General features: G+C 52.5%; 10 protein-coding genes across 10 annotated transcripts; 3 read left to right on the plus strand and 7 right to left on the minus strand.

Annotated features, from left to right (window-relative positions):
* Positions 1-250: 250 nt before the first annotated feature.
* N7498_010648 (putative RSC complex subunit (Sth1)) lies at positions 251-4683 on the minus strand (the record flags this gene model as incomplete). The annotated part of the gene is made up of 4 exons (XM_058457704.1): positions 251-469; positions 526-4250; positions 4324-4495; positions 4600-4683. 4 exons carry the CDS (start codon positions 4681-4683, stop codon positions 251-253), a joined length of 4200 nt encoding a protein of 1399 aa, XP_058304603.1.
* Positions 4684-5631: 948 nt separating this feature from the next.
* On the minus strand, positions 5632-7093 carry N7498_010649 (uncharacterized protein; the record flags this gene model as incomplete). Its single annotated transcript, XM_058457705.1, has 4 exons — positions 5632-6519; positions 6577-6692; positions 6746-6913; positions 6967-7093. The coding sequence occupies 4 exons, from the start codon at positions 7091-7093 to the stop codon at positions 5632-5634; spliced, it is 1299 nt and encodes a 432-aa protein (XP_058304604.1).
* Positions 7094-8209: 1116 nt separating this feature from the next.
* Positions 8210-8953, minus strand: mpt (putative DNA repair and transcription factor Ada; the record flags this gene model as incomplete). The annotated part of the gene is made up of 1 exon (XM_058457706.1): positions 8210-8953. The coding sequence occupies one exon, from the start codon at positions 8951-8953 to the stop codon at positions 8210-8212; it is 744 nt and encodes a 247-aa protein (XP_058304605.1).
* Positions 8954-9916: 963 nt separating this feature from the next.
* Positions 9917-10878, minus strand: N7498_010651 (60S ribosomal protein uL2; the record flags this gene model as incomplete). The annotated part of the gene is made up of 3 exons (XM_058457707.1): positions 9917-10054; positions 10113-10690; positions 10830-10878. The coding sequence occupies 3 exons, from the start codon at positions 10876-10878 to the stop codon at positions 9917-9919; spliced, it is 765 nt and encodes a 254-aa protein (XP_058304606.1).
* Positions 10879-11990: 1112 nt separating this feature from the next.
* N7498_010652 (uncharacterized protein) lies at positions 11991-14243 on the plus strand (the record flags this gene model as incomplete). The annotated part of the gene is made up of 5 exons (XM_058457708.1): positions 11991-12179; positions 12291-12433; positions 12579-12708; positions 12769-13137; positions 13191-14243. The coding sequence occupies 5 exons, from the start codon at positions 11991-11993 to the stop codon at positions 14241-14243; spliced, it is 1884 nt and encodes a 627-aa protein (XP_058304607.1).
* A 414-nt stretch (positions 14244-14657) lies between these two features.
* N7498_010653 (DUF1770 domain-containing protein) lies at positions 14658-15380 on the minus strand (the record flags this gene model as incomplete). Its single annotated transcript, XM_058457709.1, has 3 exons — positions 14658-14696; positions 14776-14970; positions 15072-15380. The coding sequence occupies 3 exons, from the start codon at positions 15378-15380 to the stop codon at positions 14658-14660; spliced, it is 543 nt and encodes a 180-aa protein (XP_058304608.1).
* A 171-nt stretch (positions 15381-15551) lies between these two features.
* N7498_010654 (adenosine kinase) lies at positions 15552-16927 on the plus strand (the record flags this gene model as incomplete). Its single annotated transcript, XM_058457710.1, has 7 exons — positions 15552-15600; positions 15652-15667; positions 15726-15876; positions 15933-16274; positions 16324-16658; positions 16716-16829; positions 16891-16927. The coding sequence occupies 7 exons, from the start codon at positions 15552-15554 to the stop codon at positions 16925-16927; spliced, it is 1044 nt and encodes a 347-aa protein (XP_058304609.1).
* Positions 16928-18020: 1093 nt separating this feature from the next.
* On the minus strand, positions 18021-20848 carry N7498_010655 (uncharacterized protein; the record flags this gene model as incomplete). The annotated part of the gene is made up of 5 exons (XM_058457711.1): positions 18021-20194; positions 20257-20431; positions 20496-20622; positions 20684-20770; positions 20823-20848. 5 exons carry the CDS (start codon positions 20846-20848, stop codon positions 18021-18023), a joined length of 2589 nt encoding a protein of 862 aa, XP_058304610.1.
* Positions 20849-21165: 317 nt separating this feature from the next.
* Positions 21166-22070, plus strand: N7498_010656 (uncharacterized protein; the record flags this gene model as incomplete). The annotated part of the gene is made up of 3 exons (XM_058457712.1): positions 21166-21560; positions 21617-21706; positions 21759-22070. The coding sequence occupies exons 1-3, from the start codon at positions 21222-21224 to the stop codon at positions 22068-22070; spliced, it is 741 nt and encodes a 246-aa protein (XP_058304611.1). The 5' UTR covers positions 21166-21221.
* A 429-nt stretch (positions 22071-22499) lies between these two features.
* On the minus strand, positions 22500-25268 carry N7498_010657 (uncharacterized protein; the record flags this gene model as incomplete). Its single annotated transcript, XM_058457713.1, has 3 exons — positions 22500-24975; positions 25033-25087; positions 25145-25268. 3 exons carry the CDS (start codon positions 25266-25268, stop codon positions 22500-22502), a joined length of 2655 nt encoding a protein of 884 aa, XP_058304612.1.
* Positions 25269-26276: the final 1008 nt, after the last annotated feature.

The following is a 26276-nucleotide window of genomic DNA, read 5'->3' on the forward strand; positions in this document are numbered from 1 at the left end:
TTAATTGTAACGTACATACTAAACACATATCAGGGCCGTCTGCAGACAGCGCTCCGAGAAATAAATCGCTCATCAAAAGAAAAAAATAAAGCGCCCTCCTCACATGTCATTTCCCTTCCAGGGTGGCCCAAGCCGGTTAATCACGGGGAACGCCTTTTCCCAAACTGTAGAAAGCACACATTTTCGGGTACACATGAATTCAAGCGGACATCAGACTAATTCAGCATTGCAAAGTTGGGTTCGGAATGGCTTAATCCTCGTCACCGAAGTCGGTTCCGTTCATGGACAGGGCATCAAAATTGTTGTTGTTAAACTTGAGCTTCAGCTTCGGCTGTCCTGGGGTACCGGCAGTCATAGGCGTGTCAGCGCCGGTCGACTGGCCGTCGCCCATGACAGAACCAGGTTCGTCAAAGTTGGCGAACTCCGGGTGGTCCTCGGTCAGCCTCTTCAACTCGGAAACACACTTGGCCTAATTATGAGTTAGAATCAAGATCAAATGCCGCAGAGACCAGGGGGAAAACATACCTCGATATCGTTGGCGTCCTGGTACAAGAGACTGCCGTCCTCGTTGTAAGTTCTGGCATTCTGGCAGAGCAGGTGGATGTCGTCCCGGAATTCTTTCAGGCTCTGGTAATCATCACGCTTGATCTTCTTCTCGATGGTATCGATCGCGATGGGGTTCTTGATGATCATGTAGTAGTCGGGATACTGCGAGCGCGGGGGCGGCTTCATGAACGGATCGATGATGGCACGCACGAGCGGGCCTTCATCGCTGTCGGAGGATTCGCCCTGGATCTCCTGCTCCATTTCCTTCAGCGACTGGACAACGCTGGTCATGATGCGGTTCAGGTTGGCACGATCAGCGCCGCTGAGAGTGTCCGGAATCTTGGGCTGGCGGCCGCGTTTGCGCTTGGGTTGAGGGGTCTCCTCGACGACTTCCTCGGCTTTGCGCTTGGGAGCGGGGACGCGACGACGTTTCTTACGCTGGGGAGTCTCCTCCTCGTCAAGAGACAGCTCAGGTGAAGCCTCGATGTCCAGCTTGCCGCTCTTTCGGGCCTCTTTTCTGGTTGCCTTGTCAGCGGCGCGGCGTGCATTTCGCTCAATGACCTCGTCTAGGGTGGGAGCATCGTCATCGCTGTCGTCCAGAGCTTCCAAGAATTGCCTCTCGGACAGACCGTCGTCGTACCGCGCAACCTTGCGTTCACGAGCTCCACGACCCATAATCTCGGCCTCGACTTCCTCAGTAACAGGGTTGTCTTCCTGCATGTAGATATCCGGCAGCTCCTCCTCGCACATCAGTCGAGGAAAGCGTTTACCAGGGCCATATTCCGAGGTCAGCTGTCGCTCCTTGTCGATATTTTGGAACGTAATGATCTCATCCTCGGATCGAGCCATGATTTCGTTCAGATCGTCATCGTCCATTTCATCCTGCTCGCCGATTTGATCTGCAGCCTCTGCGGTATCCAAAAGGGTCCGCAGCAGCGCATCTCGCTCTTCGTTGGTGGACTTGTTATCGAACTTTCCGGCCTGGATAACCTTGCCGTCCATGTCAAGCTTGAACTGCGCACGTTCCAGAATCTTCTCTTCAACCGAATTGGAGCTGATCAGTCGCAAAATGCGAACCTCGTTCTTCTGACCGATACGATGGGCACGATCCTGAGCCTGAAGATCCTGGTGAGGATTCCAGTCGGAATCGTAAATGATGACGGTATCAGCAGTCTGCAGGTTCAGACCCAGACCACCAGCACGAGTGGAAAGCAAGAAGCAGAAATAGTCGGAACCAGGTTCGTTGAAGAGCTTCAGAAGGTCCGATCGATCATCAGACTTGGTGGAACCGTCCAGACGAAGGTACTTGAGGCCTCGCATGCGAAGGAAATCCTCCATGATGTTCATGATCTGTGTCATCTGGAAGAACATCAAGACTCTGTGGCCGGTAGCACGGAACTTGGGCAAAATCCGATCAAGCAGTTCGAATTTTCCAGCAGTTCGCCACAGCAGATCGTTGCTCATGCGACTGGGGTTCATTTGGTCTTCCACAGGCTCGAAAACGAAAGGATGGTTGCAAAGCTTGCGCAGCTGCATTAGCATGTTGCTGAGACCGCGCATGCCGGTCTTACCACCCTTGCCGTCACTGACAGCCATCTTGTTGTGGGTGACAAGTTGTTTGTAAAGCTTGGTCTGTAGAGCAGAGAAACGACACTTGATGACACGCTCCTGCTTGTCGGGCAGATCCTTTTCGACGTCCTTCTTGAGACGACGAAGCAGGAAAGGCCGAAGAACCTTATGCAGACGACGAATGACAAGCAACTGTTCTTCTTCGCTCAGGTCCATACGGTCTTGGCCACCTGTGTTGGCGAACGGAGTGTTAAACCACTCGTCGAAGGATTTCACGGACTTGAAGATGTTCGGCAAAACAAAGTTGAGAAGCGCCCACAACTCAGGCAGGTTGTTTTGCAGAGGGGTACCAGTCAGAATCAAACGATAACGGCTGACGTAGTACTGCGACAGCGTGCTGCTCAGCTTGGAGTTGCTGTTCTTCATACGGTGACCTTCATCGATAATCATGTGCGTCCACTTCACCTTGCTGAGAATGGGCCGATCCTTGATAATGTACTCGTAGGTCGTCAGAAGAACCTGGAAGTTGCCCCAGCGGATCTGCTGTTGCTGCTGCTTGCGTGCATTGGGAGGGCCCTTGTAGACGACCTTGCTGACCGTCGGAGCCCACTTGTCGAATTCAATGTTCCAGTTGGTCAGCGTACTCAAAGGCACGATAACCAAGAACGGCCCGTTGTTCCGCTTCTTTTCGATGATGTAGGTGATCAAACTGATGGTCTGGATCGTCTTGCCGAGACCCATCTCATCTGCCAAGATACCGTTCAGGTTGTTGTTGTAAAGCGAAATCATCCACTGCAGACCCTTCATCTGATATTCCTTCAGAGTACCACCAACAAGGATAGTAGGCTGCTCGTTGACCTCCTCTTTCACGCGATGGGCAACGGCATAATAGTCAACCTTCTTCTTGCCAGAGGATTGTTGCTCCTCCTCATCCTCCTCGCTGTCAGCGAGCTCTTCATCATCCTCTTCAAGGTCATCATCATCGCCATAGCGCTCTGCCTGGTTACGCTGTTGCCTCTTGACGGATGCAGCAAGCTCCTTCAAGAACTTGTCGGTCTGCTTGAGCAAGTGTGAGATACGAGAATCCTTGGCCTGACCCAGGAGCTTCATGTAGGTCTCCTCGTCGTTGGCCTTCAGAGCCTGCAGACGCTGCTTGGCAGTGCGCTCCACGCGTCGCTGCTCTTCGCGCTCCATGTGCTGATGGTGTTGGAGCATCATGCGACCCAGTTTCTGTGAGCGAGTGCGGTTCTGAATCGTGGCGTTTGCAAGTTCGGCGCCGTGGTTGATGATAGCTTGTAACTGATCCCACTGCTTCTTCTTCTCTCTTGTCTCACGAGCATCTCGTTGCTGCTTCTCGAGCTTCTCGGTAATTCGTGCCTCCCGCAAGGAAGGTCTCTTCATGCGACGGTGGTGCGCGTGGTTGGGTCGCGCCTGAAGATCGCTATATGATAACTCCTCGTTGCGGAGTTGCTGGCGAAGGCGCTGTTGCTTTTGCCACAGGCGCAGCTTGCGGAGCTCCAGAAGAATGGAGAGCTTCGTCGAGTCGTCGCCAGTAGGCACATCGCTCTTGCTGGTATCCCAAGCGCCCACGTTGGCCGAGAGCTGCTCCAGCTCATTTATCCGAGAGGTGATTCGGTTGTACAAGATTCTTTCGCCGTCCTGTCGAATCTTTTGCATGTCCACGCCGATGGCAGGGGCGAAGGCCGGGAATCGTTTCGAAATGCGGTAAGGCTGAGTCCCATAGGTGATGGGCTTGTGCAGGAAATCGGGCAGCTTAGCATTGTCGTACCACTCCTTACCCGGAATGGTACTGTCAGAAAGGTCCACAGCCTCTCCAGCTGCTTTCTTGTTGGCGTCATCGACAACTTTCTCTGCTGAAGAGACATTCTGTGTGGGGGTAAGAGCCTTTGCCTTTTTGTCGGCAAAGAGCTTTTCGAGAAGCTCCGCCGGAAGAGGTTGGTTTCGAGCCAGGGTCCGGAACGCCGTGACCTGGTCTCTGAAGATGCTGACCTGCTCCTGCGTGAAGCGTCCATTTCCGGCAATAGGTCCCTTTCCAACTGGGGTCTGAGACTGGCCAGGGGCGGAGGGTGCTCTTTGGGGCGCACCGGCGGCAGAAGAGGCAGAGGCAGTGCGGCCTAGAGAAGACAGGTTAGTTGCGAGTCACAGGCGGCAATTTGGCAGGATAGAATGAGTTGGAATGGGGCTTACCATGAGCGCCATTGGGGACACCGTTTGCGCCAGCACCGTTCATCTGTTGCTGAGACATGGCCTTGTTCTTCGAAAATTCCTGGAACTCCTGGAACTTCCTGACGAAGTTTTGGAGCTCCAAGAACTCGGGGTCGTCGTGCGCGACATTGTTATTCTTCAGATGCTGATATCTCTATCGAGGTTGTTAGATGTCACACTCGATGATAAAAGAACGAAGGTGAGGCAAGGTGGTAGGACACAATGGATGTAGTGGTGGGAGTGAAGCGGATTACTTACTTGCAGCTTCTCCTTGACCTTGCTCATGTTCATCGGCACCTGGTTCGGTCGCGCCATGTTTGGCGCTGACTGCAACGAGGTCATGATGAGACACGTATTTCCTTAATTCATATGTGAATCAGGTACGCGGTGGGAGCACAATGCGACTGGCACCGAAGCAGATCTGGACAAGAGAACACAGGCTCCACTTTGTTACCAAGCCAGGTCGCGCCCGGAAGGCAACAGGGGGGGGAGTCGCGACGGGGATGGCAAGAGCGCGACGGGGCGATCAGGGCGGAGAGGTATTGACGAAAAAGGGACTGGGGGAGGCCTTGGCGATGGGAAGCTCGGTGGTTGGGTGTTTTGGGTGGTCGGAGCTTCGGGGGAGGATGCGATCGATGGATGGGGGTGAGAGCGGGTACTTGATACCAAAAGGGGATTGAAAGAAAGCGAATAAAAAAGGGGGAGGGCTGGCGCGACAGCAAGTGAGGGAGCCTAGAAAGGCGATAGTCGCGTCGGGCGGGCGCGTGGGAAGGGTGGATGAATGAAAATGGAGATGGAGGGGACCGAACTGCGCGCGACTCGGGGAAACCTGGTGCTTCAGTCAAAGGGCGGCTAACAACAGGAGGAAGAGGAGATTTCGTGCGCAGATCACGTGCTGCTGACTCAGGCCGTGTCCCGGGCTACGGCGCCCGTGCGCACATCTGAGACCAGGCATTCACTAATTTATACACTCTAGATTCACCAGAATCAACACAATCAAATACACTGCTTCTGCAAAGCAAAGTTTGCCTAGTCTACATACTAACTAGTGACCCTTATCCGAGTATGAAACAGTCCTCCTGAACATCCAGGAAATCTGTGCAGCAAGTGAAAGTGCATATAATAAAGGAATGGACAATCCCAATCAGCATTCGCGAGGGATCCATGACTTGAGAATAAGAATGGAAAAGAAACCCGTTGCCACGGTCAATAAGTGGTTGTCAAAACTCCCCAAGTCCCCGTGCTGAATTTAAACCTCAAAAAACGATACATGCCAGAATCTCCAATCCCCTATGCATCACTCGCTGTCATCAGACTGCGCTTCATCGGCGGTGGTGGAGGGGGAGGCTTTTTGGAGCGGCATGGAGGAGGTGGTGGGGGAGCTTTCTTGGCCAATCCGGCGGTGCTTAGGGTGGTTGCGCTGGGTCTCCGAGATGCTACACTCCCATGCGATGTAGCAGGAGAGTTGGACCGATTGCCGTAGCTCTGCTCGGGGCTGGAACGACCATAGGAGCTGATCTCCTCCGAGTCTGCGTATGGATCAATGGGCAGTCGACCATTCGGGAATTGGGTGCTGCTTCCGCGAGTGACCAGGTTATCACTCGCTGTTCGCTGGATCCATTGAGACGCGGCCGGCGACTGCTCCTGGCGCAGCTGTGCCGGTCCCTCAAAAGTAGGCGTGCGGTTCAGAGTACCTCGCGTGGATGTACTGTTGGGTGGGTAGAGTTCTCGTGCTGGGGACTCGGTCATGATAGTTCTGGTGGAACGGATTGGAGGACGGCCCTCGGTGACACTGGCAAGCTCCTCCTGGAGAGGATCATATCGCTCCGAGTAAGAATTAGCCGTGTTGGATCGGGCGCGGATCGGGCGACGGCTAGGAGATGGGTTTGGGCCGGACCTGCCAGGCCATTCGTTCTTGAGTTGCAAAAGGGCTTCACGGCAGCGCTCATGATACTCCAGCTGAGCTTCCAAAAAGGAACCCATGTCCATTACGTTGTCGACTTCCGCTTCCTTGATGTCCTGCATCCGGCGGAGCACATCGTCGTTGGCTTCTTCGTATTTGGCCTTCTGACTGCGCAGCTCTTCTTCAACACGGAAGTCTTCTCTCTTGGCCTTTTCCATCTTGGCGAGAGAGGTGTCGTATGCCAAGCGCCGGCTGTCAAGCTTCTTGCGAGCAGTCTGTAGAAATGTTAGGTCAGATCAGATAGATCAGATAAATAGCCAGAGGTCACATACCTGATAATCTTTCATCTGGGTCAAGGATCGCTCCAGGGACTCAAGCCAGCTCGAAGTCGCCTGAGCGATGTAGCGCTCCTGGATGCGCGCAACGCGCTCTTCGGTCCTTCCGTACACTAAACACAATCAGAGGTCATTCCTTCAAAACCGATGCCGAGTTGAAACTCACTGGTAAGACACTGTCCATATTCAGAGTTTCCGTCAAAGTCCTCTCCGTGGCTAACCATGCTGCTTCCTAAATGCGCTACGGGCAGAGTCTTCTCCTTGTCGTCACCCTCGCTGCGCTTCGAAATAGCCTTGATATAGGCGGTCATGGACTTGTGAATGCGCTCGACACCTGAAACCGTTATTAGCATCGGTAGATCCACCAGGCGGAAGACCACCACCTACCCTCGTGTCGCACTCCCATCTCCGTCTCCATGGCCTTGAAGTCATCGGTTTGGTTGGTTTTGACCTCTCCTCCCATCCGCTCTCCGGCCCACTGCTTGAGACGGCCGATCCTCTTGTTCATATGCATGGTGAATGGTGGTGACTCGTGGGGTTGAGACGAGTGGTAAATTCGGTAAACAATTAAAAGTGGCGCGAGCGCTGGACGGGGGTAAAATCCGAAGTGACGAGGATGAGACTGAAACGATCGTAAGTCGATCTGGGGCACAGATCAGTAGTTAAAAAGGGGGGACAGCAAAGAGAGGACGATCCCTGAGGAGGGGAGGCAAAAGAGTGGAGAAAGAAGGTGGAAAGGTTTGAGGTTGGGAAGGATCGGGGCAAGGGAGGAAGAAAGCGATAAATGAGATTGCAGTATCCCTGCAATTATCGAAATGTTATTATCCTCTGCGCCACCAAAAATCTCTGGAATTCCCAATGCGTTTCACTGCATGCAAAGTTGGTACATTGTATCGATCGATGACAGGGCTATTCTTAATAATGGAATTGTTTCAGTCCAACGCCATCCACTGTATGTTACAGGTTATCGTTGCGGGGGCGTCTCGTCTATTGCCCGGACAAAGGAGTTTCATTGCTTTGGGCTAGACTCGGCTTAAGCTGACACGCGTTGGTGGGCCGACGGTGGGGATGGTCAATTCCAATTGGGAGAGCAGGAACCGCGGCCGGATCAGCGGCTACTATAATTAACTTGCCCTGGTTTCTCCAGTTGCCACCGCAAGGAACAGGGTCCAACAAGATCTGATGTGGGCCAGCTTGCAATCCCGGCGCCAATGAATCGATGAAATACCGGTGAAGAGGGCTGTGAGGGCTGTACGTACAGTACACGCGTGTGCCGATCCTCTCGTCTCCTGTCAGGTTTACGTACCACCCGATGCACGGCACATTTTAAGTCTTTCACCAAAAACAAAAGGGGTTCGGTCGTGTTTCACTTTCTCCCTTGCAGTGTTGTATTACAATGTGGCAAGATTGACATGGGTGGCATTGACTTTGGAATCAGCACTCTGCTTTGCCCTGACACCTTGGCGCCTCTTGAGTGGGGCCTCATCTCTAATGGATCATGGCGCTTTACATACAATGTTCACTTGTAGCCTATCAAAATAAGTACCATGTTACTGTTTCATCAACTCATACAGGACATGTATATCCATATCACGGCCGAGCCAATACCACCAATAGGGCTACCCCACGATCACTCCGCTGAGATGATCCGGGGGTCGATAGAGAACGGCTCAAGCAGCGATATCTGCCCTTGCTCAGCAGCCAGCAGGACATCAAATTCATTCCACCAATCCCCCATAACAGGTTCACACGCAGCCGCCGACAGACCAGCTTCCGGCAGCGCAAGGCTCGCACCCGCACCCATATCCAGTTCCATTCTGCTTTCATCCACGAAACCCAAGTGGGGCGGTTCAAGCATAGACACAGTGTCAGGGCTCAAGGAGCCTGGCGAACTCTCTGGGGCCCCTTGGAGGATTCCACTCGCATACTGACCTGGCGTGAGGCCTGTCTTCTTCTTGAACACGCGGTGGAAGTGGCTCGTGGTCAGGCCTGCCCGAGCCGCCAGATCTTGCAGTCTGGGTTTCGACCCCGCTGCTAGTGCCTCCTGTATCATCTCGCATGCCTTATCGACCATTGTCGCTTGGGAGTCTGCCGCCGCCATGAGGTCGCATTGTGGCTTGCAGCGCTTACAGGGTCGGAGTCCGGCGGCCTCGGCTTGTGAGGGGGTGTCGTAAAATTCAACGTTTGCGCGACGGGCCAGGCGTGCCGGACACGATGGCCGGCAGTAGATCTTTGTTGTGAGGACACCGTAGACAAAGCCTCCGATGGATGCATCCCGCCTGGTGACGGCTTGCCACCGCTCGGCGGAGGTGAGGGCTGCCCCGGATCGGCTGAGGCGAGGAATCTCCTGTGGAGTGTTCTTCGGGGTCGACATGTCATGAAAAACGGACGAGAGGTCCTTTCAGTCAGGTTTCGGAGGCTGCATTGTCGTGGGGCGTGGGCATTGGGAAATATAAGGTGTTGTGGTGACTTGGTTCTCTCCCGGGAAACGCCTCTGATTGGTCACTTTGATATCAACGAAGGCCATCTCGACTTGACAGAGCTACGATCAATCTTGATACGCTCTGGCGGTATTTTGGTGGATTTGGGGTGCTTTGAACTATGTGTCAGGTTTGAGTTCAAGGAAGTTTAGCATTTTTTTCAAGTTGTCGAAGATGTGAATCTGCCACGATATATTCCGTGACTAAAACCTAGTCACCGCACATGGATTTCAGAAACCACGTTCGCTATGAAAGAAAAAAGTAATATCATAAACTACGACCGTAGTACCCAGAGAATATCATGCAGAAAGCACAGCAAGGGTAACTGGGTGATATTTGTGGCTTAATTAGTTCACCTACTAGTTCTTGTCCACGTGGGAAGCCCTGGAGTATCCATGGAGTACCCCAGCGGGAACCACCCGACAGGCTTACTTTGATTTAATAGGAACACGATGAATGACATCAATATTGCCAGTAGCAACTTGAAAGTGTCAAGCAGGAATGAGCCGATTGGAACGATCTAGTCCCAGAGGCGAGGTATCCGACGAGTATTAGTTCGCAGATGCAGACCTACAGTACTGGGGCAGACTACAGGGTGGGACCAAACTGAAGTTTAAAGGTGTATCATTTCAGCCCCAGGGGCCTTTTTTGATCTTCCGTTCTGCCTTGACAATGAGGCCGGCCCCGGCCCCATTCTATCACCCTTCGTTTTGTTCGACAAAGAAAAAGGATGATGTCCACAACCTTGATTCGCTAGGGCGCATGGGACGCTTATCCGCAGTCGCCTAAGTACATTTGTCTCATAGCAGAATTCCATTTTCAACCCGTCACAAGAAAAACTCCACGTAATTGGACGCTTAGTCCTTGGTCTTCTGGGTACCACGGAGCAGACCGGTTCTCCGGGCAGCAATAAGACCGGCCTTCTGTCCAGGAACGGCGTAGCGGGAGATGGTAGAGGCCTTACCGATATGCTGGTGGTTACCACCACCGTGAGGCTATAGGAGAAACAGTCAGACATTTGGTTACCAAGGAATCCAGGAGGAAAAAACGTACGTGATCAACGGGGTTCATGGCAACACCACGAGTCTTGGGCCAGGAGTTGCGCTTGACAGCGAACTTGTGCTTGGCACGAGAAGCCTTCAGCAGGGGCTTGTCGGTACGGCCACCACCGGCGACGATACCAACCATACCACGGGCGGTGTTCTTGACGACCTTCTTGGCACCGGAGGGGAGCTTGATGCGGGTCTTGCCCTCCTCGGGGTTGTGGCCGATGACGGTAACGTAGTTGCCGGAGGTACGGCCAAGAGCACCACGGTCACCAGACTTCTCCTCGACGTTGGTGATGACGGTACCCTCGGGCATGGAGGCGAGGGGCAGAACGTTGCCGACGGTCAGGGCGGCGTTCTTACCGGCGTAGATGAACTGGCCGGTGTACATGCCCTCGTTGGCGATGAAGGTCTCGGTGATCATCTTGAACTTGTAGGGGTGACGGAACTGGACCTTGGCGAGGGGAGCACCACGGCCGGCATCGTGGATGATCTCCTTGACGACACCACGGGTGTATCCGTGACGCTCGGCGTAGTCGAGGGTACGGAACTGCGCAGGCGCCTTGTTGAGACGGGTGTTGGCCGCTGTAAACAGAAAAAATCAAAATCAGCACTCCAATTCCCTTCCTGGGTGTGTCCTGATCCTCGCAATTTCCTCGTTACTCGCAGCGCAGCGTCGATAAAAATTGGTGATAGAACGGTATTTTTTTTCGATCGCACTCACTGAAAATGGAGCCACGGCCCTTCCTCTGGTTGCGGATAACACGACCCATGGCGACTGTCTAGAATACCGTGTTAGTATTTGAGCTGACTGGCGAAAGGTCGTCGACTTTTGAGTCGTGGGTGTGGAAAGTCGTACCTCGAATTGACGATGGGCTTGTCGTTGGGAGGATGAGAAATCGACGGAGGACGGGACTGTGTGGGCTTTAGGGTGCGGTCGCTAACCTAACCCAATCAGCACTAGCGTAAGCTGCCTTATGTAAGCACTCTCGCGAAAGAACTTTTGCAGCAAACGAGATATTGCGTCGGCGAAACGATAATATTAAATATTCGTTCGAATCTAATGAATGGATGTCGAACATTAGATTCAATCGCTCTCCATTCCAACCGCCGTGTTTCACAGAAAGTTGACATTGTGTCTTCGCCTCGCCTGTCGAACCGCTGACTAACAAACCACGTGACTACCTCGATAGCCCTGAAGTGTCTTTGCGGAGACAATGCTACCCATCTGAGATATCGGCCCTTTATCAAGTCGCTACTACTGACTCCCACGTCTCCTTTTATGACACACTGACCCCGCCTAGCGATTATTTTCCAACAAATGGAGCCAACTTGGTGAACATTTCAGCAGGAACCAGTTATAAGATCAAATATCAGTTGCAGAATACAGTCAGTAGAAGCTCCACGAACACGGGCATTCCAATGCTATCGAAGTTGTTATCTGCTTCCTTTTTCGAATGACAGCTCTACCGATCTGCCGTGAGCAATTTTTCAACAAGTTTTGGTAAACTTGACCTGATCCCCTCTGTATACAAAGTCGCTCTATAAAGAACCACACTTTAATCTTGTCTGCTGTCGAAGGGTCCTGCGCTTGCAAACCATGATATCAAGCGGTAATGCATTTGTAGTCTAGTCTACGTATTACACCCTTTCATACGGGGCCTTTATAGACCTTCGAATGGAGACATGTTACATTATTGGTCCTAAATATTTATGATAAATCGTAGAGATGCCCGGACTGATCCTTCGAAAAGCGCATTGTAAATGGGTCCGTCGCGTTAGGAATTCCATTAAATAATCAGGCGCAGGCGCAGGTACTGCCGACGTGACGCTTCCTGCGTGGACGCCAACCTTGTCCTTGCACCACCTCCCCACAACATCCACTATGGCACCTTCTGATTCAGATCTCTCATCGCTATCATCGGCACCACCGACAGACGACGAAGCAGCTATGTCAGTCGATGAACCTGTTGGAATCGCCAAGTACTTCAAGAAGGAGTCGGAGACGCCGCCGCCGAAACGGGAGCCATCACCACATCATGAATACGTCCTCGCCGACAACCCCATTATCGCAGTGAGTTTTGCTATCACAACATGAACCTTAAACATTGATGGACGTATGGACACGTCCATGACGCGTTCAGCCTATCTGAGGACACGTTCGCTGAGCTGTCGCAACACTTAGTTCATCGTCACGTTCCGCGCGCGTTTCCACGAATGCTTCCCCCGGGGAGTCCCACACCTCGGACCTCAGGACGTTGAAAGAGAAGTCGAAGAGTCCCCCCTGGAGAATATATCGAGCGACTACTATGCGCGTTACTTGGTCTTGTTTTGAACCGCAAGAAGGATGTTGAGTATGGTCGCCACTCGATGCCTTGATCCCCGCGCGGAGTCTCTGACACGCGCGCATTCACCTCCCACCCGCCAATTAACCACAGGATAGCTGGCTGACTTGGAATTTGGTATCTTACAGGCGAAATCACTACACGCGACCCTTGGAAGAAGCTATTTCAACGCACCAGTCCCAGTGGCCCAAGGCATGGCAGGGCAAGAACCCCCTTCACGGGGGCCGCAGCTTTACAACCATGGCGCCCGAAGAACGAGTACGCTCTTCAAAACCTGGAAACACAACATACAATTCTGATTTTTCTTTTCTCTCATAGCTGGAGTTGCTTCGATCTCTGATACTCTGGTCCTTGTCATCATCAGATGCAATCCAGGCCAAGATTAAGGAATCGTACAAGCAAGCGCGCCACGACGACGACCTCAACCAGCCTCTCTCTGTTCAGCCATGGGGTCGCGACAGCTTGAAACGCCGATACTGGCTCATAGAAGGACAAGATGATACACACTTTCGCTTATATCGGGAGAGCAACCCTGCTCTTAAGCACAACACCTGGTGGAGTGTTGCTGGCAGTATTCCAGAGATTCAGGAAATTGCCGATAAACTTCAGGAAGAAAAAGGCACGAATTCGAAGAAGCTTAGCGAAAGGATTCGGAATGCCATTCCTCGATTTGAGGCATCAGAGGAGGTAAATTTCCGACAAAAAAGTAATGAAAAGGCTTGAACTGACAATATTTCTAGAAGCGCAAGCGTCGCGACTACCGTCTTAGTCGCAAGGCTGCTTTTACTCGACCGGAACCTGGATTCTCTATGTATGAAGGGCGTACTCGTGGGAAAAAGCTTAAGTACACCTACTCCGACGACGAGGACATCTTCTCGGATGGGCTTCCTTCCCGAAGATCAACTCGCAATGTATCCTCCAATGTGACACCCGCTGAGTCTTCACGTCCTCGCTTCACTGCGAGCGGCCGGCAGATTCGGTCCCGTGCCGGCGGCCTTTACGGAGAGGCCCTACTTACTGGACAGCGCGAGGACTCCGAATTTGACGAGGACGAGGAGAATGAGGGAAGACCCCAAAGAACTCGGACATCGATCAACCCCAATGGCTATTCGGGATACAGAGATGATGATCTCGAGGACGAGTCCGAAGCTGCCCCCTCAGAGGCCGATGACAGCGAAAGAGAATGGGGCGGCGAGGAAGATGACGAGAATGAATTTGAGGGCGATGATGAAGGAGAAGACGCGAGTGGAGATGAGTCCATCGCGAACGGAGAACCGCAAAGCCTCGTGGTCCAGCTTCGCTACGGCAAAGGCAATGTGCCCAGTCAGCCCAAAGTTGCATTGGACGAGCCTCCTCCTGCGCAAGATACTCAGATGAAAGGTGCCAGCGAAGCTGAAGCATATACAAAACCAACTCTACCACCACAACCGACACCATTGCCCACTCCAGCACCAGCAACCGTGATTGCGCAGCCAGCTCCGGCAGTGACTGCGCCTTCTTTCCCTCCAGCACCAGTATCTCAGTTGCCTCAACCGGCACCGATAATGGCTGCACCACCCATGCCTTTCGAGTCAAGCTCTCAGGGAACTACTCCTCAGGCCCCCGTCAATATCCCTACTATAGCCCCACCCCCAACACTTCCTGTTCCTGCGCCTATTGAGGTGCCGAAACCCAAAGAGCTAGCCGAGGCAAATGGCCTGAACGGTCTTTCCACCGGTGCTGAAAATCGACCCGTCCCTGGCATTCCTCACCCGCAGGCTCCATTCACCCAAAGCTGGAATCCGACTACCTAACCGCACTGTTGTCTTATATCAAACAGGCCAATGTCTGGCCACTTAGTCTACCCGAGGGTCTGGCTAAGATATGGAGTTTGCTCACATTATGAATTCTAATCCGCTATGATCTCCATGTTTCAAGGGCGTAGAAGACACTAGGATCCCAATAGTCTTGGAGAACAAATACTCTACCACGAATCCAGATTTACAGGTCCAGTAATATGTGCTATTGTTGATTGGAGACAATAAGACCAGTACACAAAGCTTTTGCCGGTCGAGAGAAACCATTCGAAATGGTGGGATATAGAACAAAACACGTAATTTTAAATCAGACCAAACTCCACGGCCAGACGCCAATGATGCTAGTGAATCAGGTAATCACCACAAGCCCCTGAAGTAATATCTTGTCAGGGACTCCGTACAACTGTACAATTAGTCCGCACCCGTGTTAGAGAACTGGGCCTCGTAGAACTGCAAGAACTCCGGAAGCGTTAGCCGCACAGGTCTTTTGCGTTGGGGTAAAACAGGGCTTCTAGAGAGACGAGCTCACATCTTCGGCCTGCGCGGCAATCTTCGGGTCCTTGGTCCAGCCCAGTGGCGGCAATTTCCAGTTGTTCACATCGTACCACCATCTGCGGATCCGGCTTCCAAGTGTGCGTCCGCTGAGCGAGGCGTTGCGGTTCCAGAAGCGCCAGCCGGAGAGCGCTAGGGTCCAGACTGTGCCTTGAATGAGGGGAAGGAGGACCTATTGGAGGACGTCGACGTTAGCTATTTGGTGTTCATTTCCCACTTTTGCATTCTTCATTTTCATGTTCTCCTATGTTTCCCGATGGAAGGCAGTCCTACCTGGTCTCTGATGGTGATCCACGCCACTCGCCCCCACGTGTCAGCGTCCTTAATGCTGGCCAAATAACTTTGCTCAAAGCGTAGATCTGGCAAGGGAGGAAGTGTCTGGCGCCGGCGCACAGGCCGAATCACCCGGCTGGGGTCAACGATGTCCGAGGCGATGCTGGCAGCATCGGAAGCCGGGCCTGCGACGACGGGTTGCTTTTCCGAAGCCGCGGTCGATGGGTTGATATCGTGGGCTGGGGAAGGGTGCCTCTTGATGGAAGCGGACTGGAGGAGCTCCGGGATGTCCAATGTGTGGTCGGCCATTGTTGATGGTGGAGTGCCGCGTTGACTTTGAAGTGGAGGTGTTGACGGTGGAGCTTGACCTTGAGGACTGATTGTTCCGCCCGGCTGCTTTTCTGCCGGACCCCTCCATCCTCTCCCACCTTTTCCCCCCTCACCTTTTCTTCTTACATCTTATCCAATTCAACTATCAAAATGGCTGCTCAAAGTTATCCTCTTCTGTGCTTGGAGAACCCTCTCCTCGGTATGTGTTCTTTATTTTTAAAGTTGGGATAGTCTGCTAATGTGCCTCTAGACATCCAGGCTCGTGGGTACGGATTGACTTTCGGGGATTGTGAATCAATTCACTTGCTGACATGCCCTTCCCAGTGATGCCGCTATTCTTGAGAAGTACGGCCTCAAGGAGAACGATGCCATCCTCGCCGAGGAGCAGCACATGGGCCTCTACGAGGAGCTCATGGCCAAGGATGCTAAGCTGATTCCTGGCGGTGCCGCCCAGAACACTGCCCGTGGCGCTCAGGTATGATTTAACGTCGGGCCTCTTTTTTAAGTCAATTATACTAATAATCGATAAAGTACCTGCTCCCCGACAACTCCGTCGTCTACATTGGCTGCATCGGCAAGGATAAGTACGGCGAGATCCTCAAGAAGACTTGCGAAGAGGCTGGTGTCCACACCGAGTACCGCGTCGACGATGCTCAGCCCACCGGCAAGTGCGGTGTCATCATCACTGGTCACAACCGCAGCATGTGCACTCACCTTGCTGCTGCCAACGAGTACAAGCTTGACCACCTGAAGCAGCCCCACATCTGGTCCCTCGTCGAGAAGGCCCAATTCTTCTACGTCGGTGGTTTCCACCTGACTGTCTGCGTCCCTGCCATCCTGGCTCTCGCTGAGGAGGCTGCCGCTAAGAACAAGGTACTTAAACTATTTGTCTATGGATTGAATTCTCTCTCACAACTTTCAGGTCTTCATCCTTAACCTCTCTGCCCCCTTCATCCCCCAGTTCTTCAAGGACCAGCTCGATAGCGTCCTGCCTTACACTGACTATACTTGCTGCAACGAGACCGAGGCTCGCGCCTACTCTGCCAGCCACGAGTGGGGCACTGAGGATGTTGTTGAGATCGCTAAGAAGCTTGCTGCTCTCCCCAAGAAGAACGCCCAGCGTCCCCGCACTGTGGTCATCACCCAGGGTCTTGAGCCCACCGTTGTCGCCATTGGCTCCAGCGGCAACGTTGAAGTCAAGCAGTTCCCTGTCCACGAGCTCTCCAAGGATGCCATCAACGATACCAACGGTGCCGGGTAAGTTTTGTCCTTCCAGCAGGTATTTTGAGCAATTGACTGACTTGATTTCAAAAGTGATGCCTTTGCCGGTGGCTTCTGCGCCGGTCTTGTCCAGGGCAAGTCTCTTGAGGACAGCGTTGACATGGGCCAGTGGCTGGCCAGCAAGAGCATCCAGGAGCTTGGACCTTCGTGAGTTTCTTCTACCCAGTCATCCGCACGAAGAACCTGTCAAACTAACATTCAAAACTAGCTACCCCTACCCCAAGCAGGCCTACACTCGCTCTTAAGCGACCAAACTTCTTTCAAAATATAAATAGAAACGAAGACCTTCAACACAAAAATCTTCTACAGAAGATCCCGGTGCAGCTCATATAATTGAGAAACATCAAACAACCTTGGATGATTCAACCCTCTATACCCAAATCTTTTGTCTTTTTCCTTTTCTATGTACCTTGAAATAAACGACTTAACGTCAACCATTTGAACCCGCAAGGCATTGATTCTTTCTGTAAGAAATCTTGCTTTCTTTTTTCCTCTTCATCATCACTCTTCCTGTTATGATCGTTTCATGTCCGACATGGCGCGATGTGATATAGAGAAAAGAGCATAGGAAACCTGTGGAGATCCGCGAGCGGTGGAACAAGTGCCCCGTTTTCAACAACGATATAACGAAGAAACAATTTCTGGAATAAGATTTCCGGCTTCTACGAATTCTCTTGCGTGGATACTTAGAAAGGTAGACGTAGAATTGCTATCAATTGGCTAGCGGGATTGTCAAGATAAAATTAGGTCCGAGCAGCGCCAGACCCATCATCCATACCAGTGCCCGCTGCCATCGTTATTGAAAATCAAAAACGCATCACTAAAGACGTTTTCGTCATAAGGGGCTACATCTCACGCATAAAATAGGCAAAAAAACATGTAGACTGAACAACGCAAACGTATCCTCCGCTAAAAGCAGGGTAATCGTCTCTTGATCTTCTCCTATGTCCGTGTTGAACGTGCAGCTCACATCCTCCCGATATAGCGGAAATATCGGAAAGAAACAAAAGACTGCCACAGGGAAAGCAGGGGGAAATGAGGGCCTTGGTATCCGGGCCGCAGCTTATTGTCAAGGCATGTGCGTTCCTGGCATCTGGAGCATCGAGTCAACGAAATAAAAAATGGCCTGGACTCCGATCTACCTCGTTGAGCAAAACGAGTAGAGCACATTCTTCGTCCTAGATGGCCTCCAGTGAGAAACAGAACACGAGCCAGGGCTGAGGAGAGAAGGATCCGGTTGCTGGGATTTCCTAATCTCGCTCGGCTGTGTTGGGGTTTGTTACGCAGATAGAAATGCGGTTATCATACAGATTGGGCCAATGTAGCTCGTGTCTGTAATCAACCGCCCTGGCCGCAAGGCGGAGTCTGGCCGATTGCGCCGAGTTGGGTACTTGGCTTGCGGTGGCCACTGAATGCTGAGTTGTAGTGGCCGGCGCCGGAGGCCAGACTGCTTGCGACAAAGGCGTCGTTTGCCCAGGTCTGACCTGTCATGCCGCTGGAAATTGGCTGGCTAGGGAGCTCGTAGGAGCCAAAGGTCATTCGGCCGATGTCACGGTCCCAGCTGTTGACCGTGGGTCGTGGCTGTGTCGCGGATAGGTTGCTTGGAGGGATCCACGATGACGGAATAGAGCCGGACGGGACCATCGGGTTCGAGAGCTGAGTTTGGCCCATAATACTCTGACGGAGCAGATCATGTGCCATCTGCTCCTGGGATGGGGACCGGTCTGAAGCGTTCATGCCTGCTGGACCCATCGCGTGCATTGGGGATTGCCCTCCCAGACCTGGAGGGGTTCGGGGAGAGGATCCATCTCTCAGTGGACCTGGAGACGAGGTGTTCCAGATACTCGGGAGGGCAGGCAGAGTTCCGTAGCCTTGGGAGATAGATCCGCGAAGAGAATCGGCGGCGCTGACGGCAGGTGGACCAAGTCCCGGCGGGGCAATTGGAGTCGTGAGCTGCCGCGGGGCTCTCTCGTTGAAAGCGAAAGCATTGGCGCTTGATGCCATTCGCGCAGAAGGCGTGGGCATCTCTGCCGTGTCATTGAAGTAAGAAAACTGATTTGAGAGATCCGGGGAATTCTCGTAAGTATCGGACTCAACTAATCGCTCCACGCCTTCAACGATGCCGTGCATATTGGCAGACATGGACGCCGACGCCGACTGAGAGCCACCAAACAGGCTGCGACCCTCAACAGCAGAGTTTAAGTCCTGTGTTGGCTGCGGGATCTCGTCTCGCTCGATAATCGGGGTCGACAGAGTGTGCTGACGACCATGAGGGCTCGAGAAGAATTGAGAGGGTAGTCCATCCTCCTGGTAAATGAATGTCTTCTTATCCTCGTCATCTACAAGAGTGATGGGGATTTTGCTTCTGACGACCAGGTCCAGACCATCAATCACGAACTCGCGGATTCGGTAGAGCATCTCCTCGTTCGGGTGGCTTCTTTCGACACCAGGATCATGCACGCGAGGCTTGACATTGTCACCCATACCAATGTATCGGCGAGAGGTTGCCGCCTGATCCAAGGGTGCAAACCCAAGACTCTCTTCGTCTTCCTCCAGAAGGTAATCGATCTCGGGGAGATGTACAACATCGAAGGTAGACGCAAGGAGGGTAAGGGTGCCTGCATATATTTTCCAGAACTCCTGGATCTGGATGGAGAGAGTCGAGTCCTTCTCTTCCTTTTGCGCGACAAGGAAGTCACTAGTAATCAGAAGCCAGGAGCTGTAATGGCGAAGCGCAGGGAGAATGCGTCGCGCAACTACTGTCACCTTATCCGGACCATTCTTGGGGGTATCGGTGCCGCTCGTGCTTGAATCCTCAGCGGCAAACCGCTCCAGTTCCACCAGAAGGATCTGCAACAAGGTGAAGAATGTCTTCACGTTGATCCTTTGGAAAAAGGAACGCGCATTTGAGACAGACTCCTCAGTAGACCGGATTCGAGCGAGGTCTTCGGCGGCAATGTTGATAAGGCAGAGTTTCTGGAGAGTTCCCTCAAGAGTACGTTCTCTGATGTCAACAGCCAATTGACTCATAACCTCGCTCTCCAATTCATCATGCTCGGGGAAATCGGTCCCTTTGTAGCACTGTGCATGGAGATAGACGAACCAAGGAGCCAAGGCTCTGCCGGGAATACCAGCATCCTCAGGACGAATCAGCTCCCTTTTGGCCCACAGATTCATTATCTTGCGGAATTCGATCTCCAGGTTTCCCTTTGCTGAAGGGTGCGGGTCTTGGGCCGACAACGCCCTGTAAAGATGATAGGTGGCACGGAGGTGGTTCCCATCAGCCAGGGCAATGACAGCCAGTTGGTTGTGCGATGCGCCAGAGACGGGGTATATCACCGAAGCCAAATCATAGTATCCAATTGCCGGGCCCCAATTGCGGTCCTTGGCGACGAGTTCAGTTTCTCGGTAGCGCGATAGATCACCGAGCCGAATGAGTGTTGCATGGCAGGATTGGAGGATGCGTTTGTGCAAATCAGGTGTAACGATGGACGAGGGCTGCGCCGATAAATCTGGAAAGAAAACAGGAGTTAGTGCCATAACCGCCAAATTCGAGGACCCGGGAATTGCGCACTTTCATAATTGAACTTGCGCGCGACCTTGTCCAGTTCCACAATGCCTCCAAAGTGCGACGAGAGGTGCTGGATGTATCCACGGTAGAACCGCTGACTCGATTTGATGAAGTCCAGATAGTGCTTCTCTAGCTTGCGTTTCTCGACGGGCTTCTTTTTAGCGTTTTCCTCGCGGTACTATTGTGTCGCATCGGATTAGCCAACTGCAAGACCGGCGTGTCATCGACAGCGTCTCACTCACGCGAGAAAGCAGCTTGCGAAACCGAGTATTCAATTTTAGGTGCGCATCCCACAGGCGACCCTCGACATCGGCGTCGCGGGCGGTCTCGAAGTCGAGGAGGATAGCGTTCTGGCAAGCGGTGCGGAATCTGTTACAGAATCTCAGTCAGATCAAAATCGGCGCTCGGGGTTTTGGGTAGCGGAACTGACTCCGACAGAAAGTGGGAGATCTCGGCGAAAGTGGGATCCTTCTCAACGAGGCGCTGCAAGAGCTCCTTTTCAGCGTCGAGCGCAGTCCTAGAGGATCGTTAGATCTCAAATTGGCCGATCGCGGGACAAAGGGACTCACTGCCACGCATCTTGGAAAGACGCCATGCTCAGGATGGGAGACTTTCCCCCACCGTAGACGCCCGTCAGATGGCTATGGCTGGGTAAACGGGCACTGAATACGCCATTCGGGAAGTTGAGGAAGTTGAGGAAGTTGAGGAAGTTGAGGAAGTTGAGGAAGTTGAGGACGCCGTCACGGAAAAAGCGTGGAGTACTTTGCGCGGAATCTCTCCCCGTGGCGCTGATTGGACGTGGCTGGTGGCTTTCCTTCCACCTTTACTTTATTCTTCTTTTGATTTCCTTTGGATACTCAATATCCCTGTCCAACATGATCTGATCTTCGCATTATGATTCGCTCAGTCACTCCTTGCTGTGTTCTGCAGTGAGTGCCCCGCCCCGGTGGATCGATCACATCACCGCCATGTCCAAACGTTCGCGAAGCCTCTCGAGGTCGCCATCTCTGGACCTCGAATCGTCAAGGTCCCCGACTCCGAAAACCGCAACACCTGAGCCTGACAGTAAGATCCTCCATCGGCACCCCGACCCTGTTGCCGAGGTTATGCAGTGTGCCCTCCCGCCGCACCGCGAGACTCTCTCGTTCTCCTCGTACGAGGACTACGAGGTCCATTACCGACAGGCCCATGTCAATCGCTGCTCTCAATGCAGTAAAAACTTCCCCACGGGTCATTTTTTGAATCTCCATATCGAAGAGAATCATGACCCACTTGCGTCCGCGCGGCGGGCGCGCGGGGACAAGACTGTATGTGATGGCCCAACACTTCTATCGGACAGTGGCAATTGACATGAACTGCACAGTTTGGCTGTTTCATTGAAACATGCGACCGGAAATGCTCTACTCCTCAAAAACGTAGACTCCATCTGATAGACAAACACATGTTCCCTCGAGTATGATGTCCTATCTTACACTCGAGACTTTTAACTGATCCATTCTCACCAGAGCTATAACTTCTACATCATCAATGACGGCATTGACAGACAGACGTCCATGTTGAGACCCCTGAACAGCCACAGGCGACGCATCTCCAATGTGTCTATCTCATCGCTTGAGGGGAGATTGCGGCGCCGCAGCTCGGCATCTCAAACCCAACCGCCAGTGATTTCATCTCAGGCGCCAGGATCTCAGTCGAAAGCTTCGCTGAAGTCAGATGAAATGGAAATCGACGATTTGGAAAAGTCCATGTCAGCACTTCGGTTTGTGCCTGTCAGCGTTACCAGGAATCGGCCTAAGGCGTCTCACAATAAATCCTGATACAACCAGGAACCCAACATCTTATGAATTAACGAATGTCATGTGAAATGTTGTTCACTCTCCCAATACTTGAAATGAAAAGACCAATTCAACTCCAAGGCATCTCAAACGTGATTCATTTCATTACGCAAATGCCAAATATAACGGGCCTGAAATCCAATCCTGCCCTCGCTGAGATACTCGCATCACCGGGTATAGACAGCAATCACAAGTGACGACAAGTCATTATACATACAGACCAAGAACCTAACAAACCCAAAAAATTTCCTTGCAAAATCCCAGACCGCACATGTACAGAACTCCGTTAGATATCATGTCCATCAGAAAAAGTAAAGAACAGAAGTGAAGAATCGAGCAATAGCGTCATTAAAGTGGCAGGGCCACTGTATTTGCATGGGCAGTCAAATCGCATCCCAGGACCAAATATTATCATGGAAAGCCTGTTGTAGTCTCCAAGAGATCGGCATAGGTATCCAAGCTCGAGCCGACCAGATCCACAATCGCCCAGCTTGTGTTGCCCTTGAACGTCCGGGCCCAGACTCGAACGATGGCAACACTTAGCTGGCGCACCTTGTACGGGTTTGCCATGAACTCCGTGTCGGGAGCTCCTGGCGGATCAACAGCCATTTCGGTTTCATCCATCATGCTCTTGATCCACAGAAGTAATTTCCGCTCATGTTCTGACAGCCTCTGCTCTGGTTGTGTAGCTGGGATGGCGAGTAGCCACCTGCTGAGGAGAAAAGCGCATTCCAGACTGCACAGTGAGTGCTGAATACTCCAGAAGAATGAATGTGTCCTCGCCACGAAATCAATACCCAGTCGAACAGGGATGGACAAAGCATGAGCTGAGTGTAGTAGCGCCATAATCAGCCGCGGGCTTCGGACAATAGGTGGTGACTCGATCAGGGCTCCCGCAATCTGGACCGGGTCTTGAGTGATCAGATGTCGACAGGGGCCTAGGTCAACATGCAGTCGGATGTAGGCAAGGCCCAGGAGCGCAGTCGATGTAAAAGCGATCGGGCCTGCTGGGTTCTGAGGGTCGATGCTGGACTCGGGCGTGCGTTTCCACAATGCTTTCCATGCACCCAATGAGTTATCCAACACATTGAGATCTTCTTGCCTTAGACTGGTGCCATGCATGTTCGGAGCCGACAGACAGAGTTGACGGGCAAAGAAGATTTGCTGAATGATAGCATGAATGAGGATGTAGTTGCCAAGGGGAGAGATGGGAGCCGATGGGAGCGAAGTAGATGATTTCAGGAAAAGCCGGGCAAATGCATCTTGGAACGGAACGTCCGAGCCTTGCCGGGTGCGGAGTACTCGCCGCCACTGGGCGGCGTTGGTCGCCTTCCAAAGGTCGTGCGAACAGGGCATGTTCAATTTCAGCTCCCCATTTAGAATGAGAGGAGGGATGTTGTACATGATCGAGTGGAGATTGAAGAAACAATAGACGATGAGTTTCGTTCGTCTGTTTCCTTCTCTTCGTACCCATTCTTCCCAGCCGATAGGTTCAGGGGTAGGAGGTGGCTCTGCCAGGCCATGTTCCCGCACAAGCCTTGCTAACGTACTTTGGAGGGAAAGGATCTCTCGAAGCAGTTCTGGGTGTCTCTCCCAGGAAGCAAACACTGTCAACAGTAAAAAGGTCCGAATCACCTCCATATGGGCATCAGAATCGTCCGATGTATAGATCGACGCATTGATAGGTGGGTTAGGGAGGTGTTGGTTTTGAAAAGGACTGCTCGCGGTGTTCGAGATCATGGATGAACCGCGGGAGTTGGGGAAATTCGAGGGAGGGGAAATATAGTTCCATGTTGGATGAGGGACCTGTCTGCTATCTCGTCGACGTAGGCGTTCTAATAGAATTGCTTTTGCCGCATGGAAAAGGTCGATTCCTCGACCATTTTCAAAGCGGTAGTGTGATCCCGCGGCTGCCGTTGCCAGAGTGAGTTCTGGAGAGCACTTGGCAATAGACAGTGTAGGAACGTGCACAAAGGGAAGATGTTCATTCAACCCGTTGATATATCCAGCAAAGAAGCGGGACAGAGCATGCCGTGACGGCGGGATAAATCCCTTGGGAAGAACAGCGGAGAAATCCTCGAGCTTTGACATGAATACTTGGCGATCAGAATTGGTGATATCCCACGCGGGCCGTGAGCCCTCATCGGAAAGGCCAATTCGATCCTCCATCTCGTGAGAGTCGGGTTGTAAGGACGGTAATCTGGATCCGAAGTTGGAGAAGGACGGCGGATCTTCTGCCTGGACTCGTGAATCGCTCATCAAGTCCCCACCCAGTCTTGTCGCTGCAGTTTGCTCTCGAACTTGTTGTTTCGAATCCATGGAGAGATTTGGAGGCAACATGGGGTCCTCAACCGACGAGAAAACCCCGGAGTCCCAGTCGGACGAGAGACCGACACTTTCCAGAAAGACGGTGAAGTCTTGAACGGGGTCACCCAGGTCCGTCAAATCAAGGAAAGACGGCTCTACCCCGTAATTGTCCGTTATTGCTCTCTCTGGAGCTTGTGAGATGGATTGGGACGGCGTGCCGACCGAATGCGATGGCTTTCGAAGCGACTCCAAACTCTCCTGCTGTCCTTCCAGAGCGACATGACTCGCAGCGTGCGACAAGAGATTCAAGTCATAGCCCCAGGAGGGATTGAAATGCGGTGTCTCGACTATCGGGGGAGGCTGGATCTGGACCTCGGGAGGTGGAGGAGGCACTTGGGTATGGACCGGGATGGCGTCGGCGAGCTCTAGCATGCGCGACTCATGGTGGGCGGGTTGACTTATGGTCGACTGGATTTGAATATCGTTTTGGTTATTATTGATGCCATTGTGTGTCCGATGTTCTCGACTGGCTGCACTCTCAGCCGGGTGGACCAATCGTTCATGTCGCACCAGGAGGTCACTGCGAGGGTCGTAAGATAAGCGATTGGGTCATTGACAAGCAGGGTATTTGCCTTACCTCCGGGCAAAAGACTTGGAGCAGATCTCACATGAGAAAGGTTTCTCCTTGGTATCTGTTGTCCTACATTAGTATGTAGAGGAAAGAAAAGGTTAGATCGGGGTTACTCAACGGGTGCGGAGATGGCGTTGGAGATGCTCCAAGCGGGCAAAGGATCGACTGCAGTATTCGCAAGAGAGAGACTTCCGGTGAGCGGCACCCTTCTTCTTGACTTTGGCGGATTTCTCGTCCTCCATATTGGGGGTTGTTGGGGTTCCTGGGGGGTCAAGAGGGGAAAGAATTTGTGAGCCTTTGAGCGGGGAAAATTGAACTGTGGGGTTTGGCACAGATGAGGGGATGGTCACGTGTGGACACATCGCGGTTGCTTAAATGCAAGTGTGTATCATGAATGGAATGCCTAGAAAATCCAGACAATGATTTGATCGTGCATGTTGGAGTTGGAGTCCCAGGGTGAAAGCCTAGGTCCGAATATGCAGCGTCTCCACCGGTGCGGAGAGGCCGCGTCGGGTCATTCCTGTGGACTCATGGGGAGCAAAAAGAGAGTGATCAACTGTATAGGGAAGGGACTACGCGTGGCCTACGTGTGGCCCCGAGAGGAGCGTTTATAGGACTCTATAATGCCACAGACACCGTGTGGTCTGCTAGAAGTATCCCTGTACACACTTAGGCAAGCCATCACCCGCGGGATTCCTCTGTTTCCCGGATGTCTTTCACGGCAACTGCTACGGCCCACATCTTCTGGAGTACGTTCATGCTTATCTTTAGGGAGCAGTTTTGATTCCGTCAACTCTGCTAGATCCGTGTCTACCCTTTCCCGGAGTCAGATGCCTGGCTGGTTCCATTTCCATCCAAGGCAAACCAGACCCGCGGTTTCACACTGTTTCAACGGTGGGGCCAGAAACGAGCATGCTTCTTTCTATAGAATAGCACGACTGGAAAGCCACCGAAGTCGGCTATTATAGACGATGTCGAGAATACCATTGGCTCGTAGGAGGGTCGGACATCAATAGTGTAAGTTTCACGATCGCAAGGGGGATGAGACATGACAGCTCCGATGGCTCCGATGCTTCCGATGGCACGTACATTCGTCAGGGTGAAACGCGTGGGAAAAGCCGCCAGGGCCCCTTGATCACTCGGCCCGATTTCGAGCTCTTCGAAAGGAGTTGTTCTCCCTTTCGTGTCCATCATTTCCCTGCCATTTTCCGTGTGCCTTGTTCCTTGTGCCTGAGTGGGGGAGCCAGATT

This window comes from Penicillium cinerascens (genome assembly GCF_028974065.1).
Source record: "Penicillium cinerascens strain IBT 15544 chromosome Unknown scaffold_4_segment0_segment1, whole genome shotgun sequence".
NCBI classification, from domain to species: domain Eukaryota; kingdom Fungi; phylum Ascomycota; class Eurotiomycetes; order Eurotiales; family Aspergillaceae; genus Penicillium; species Penicillium cinerascens.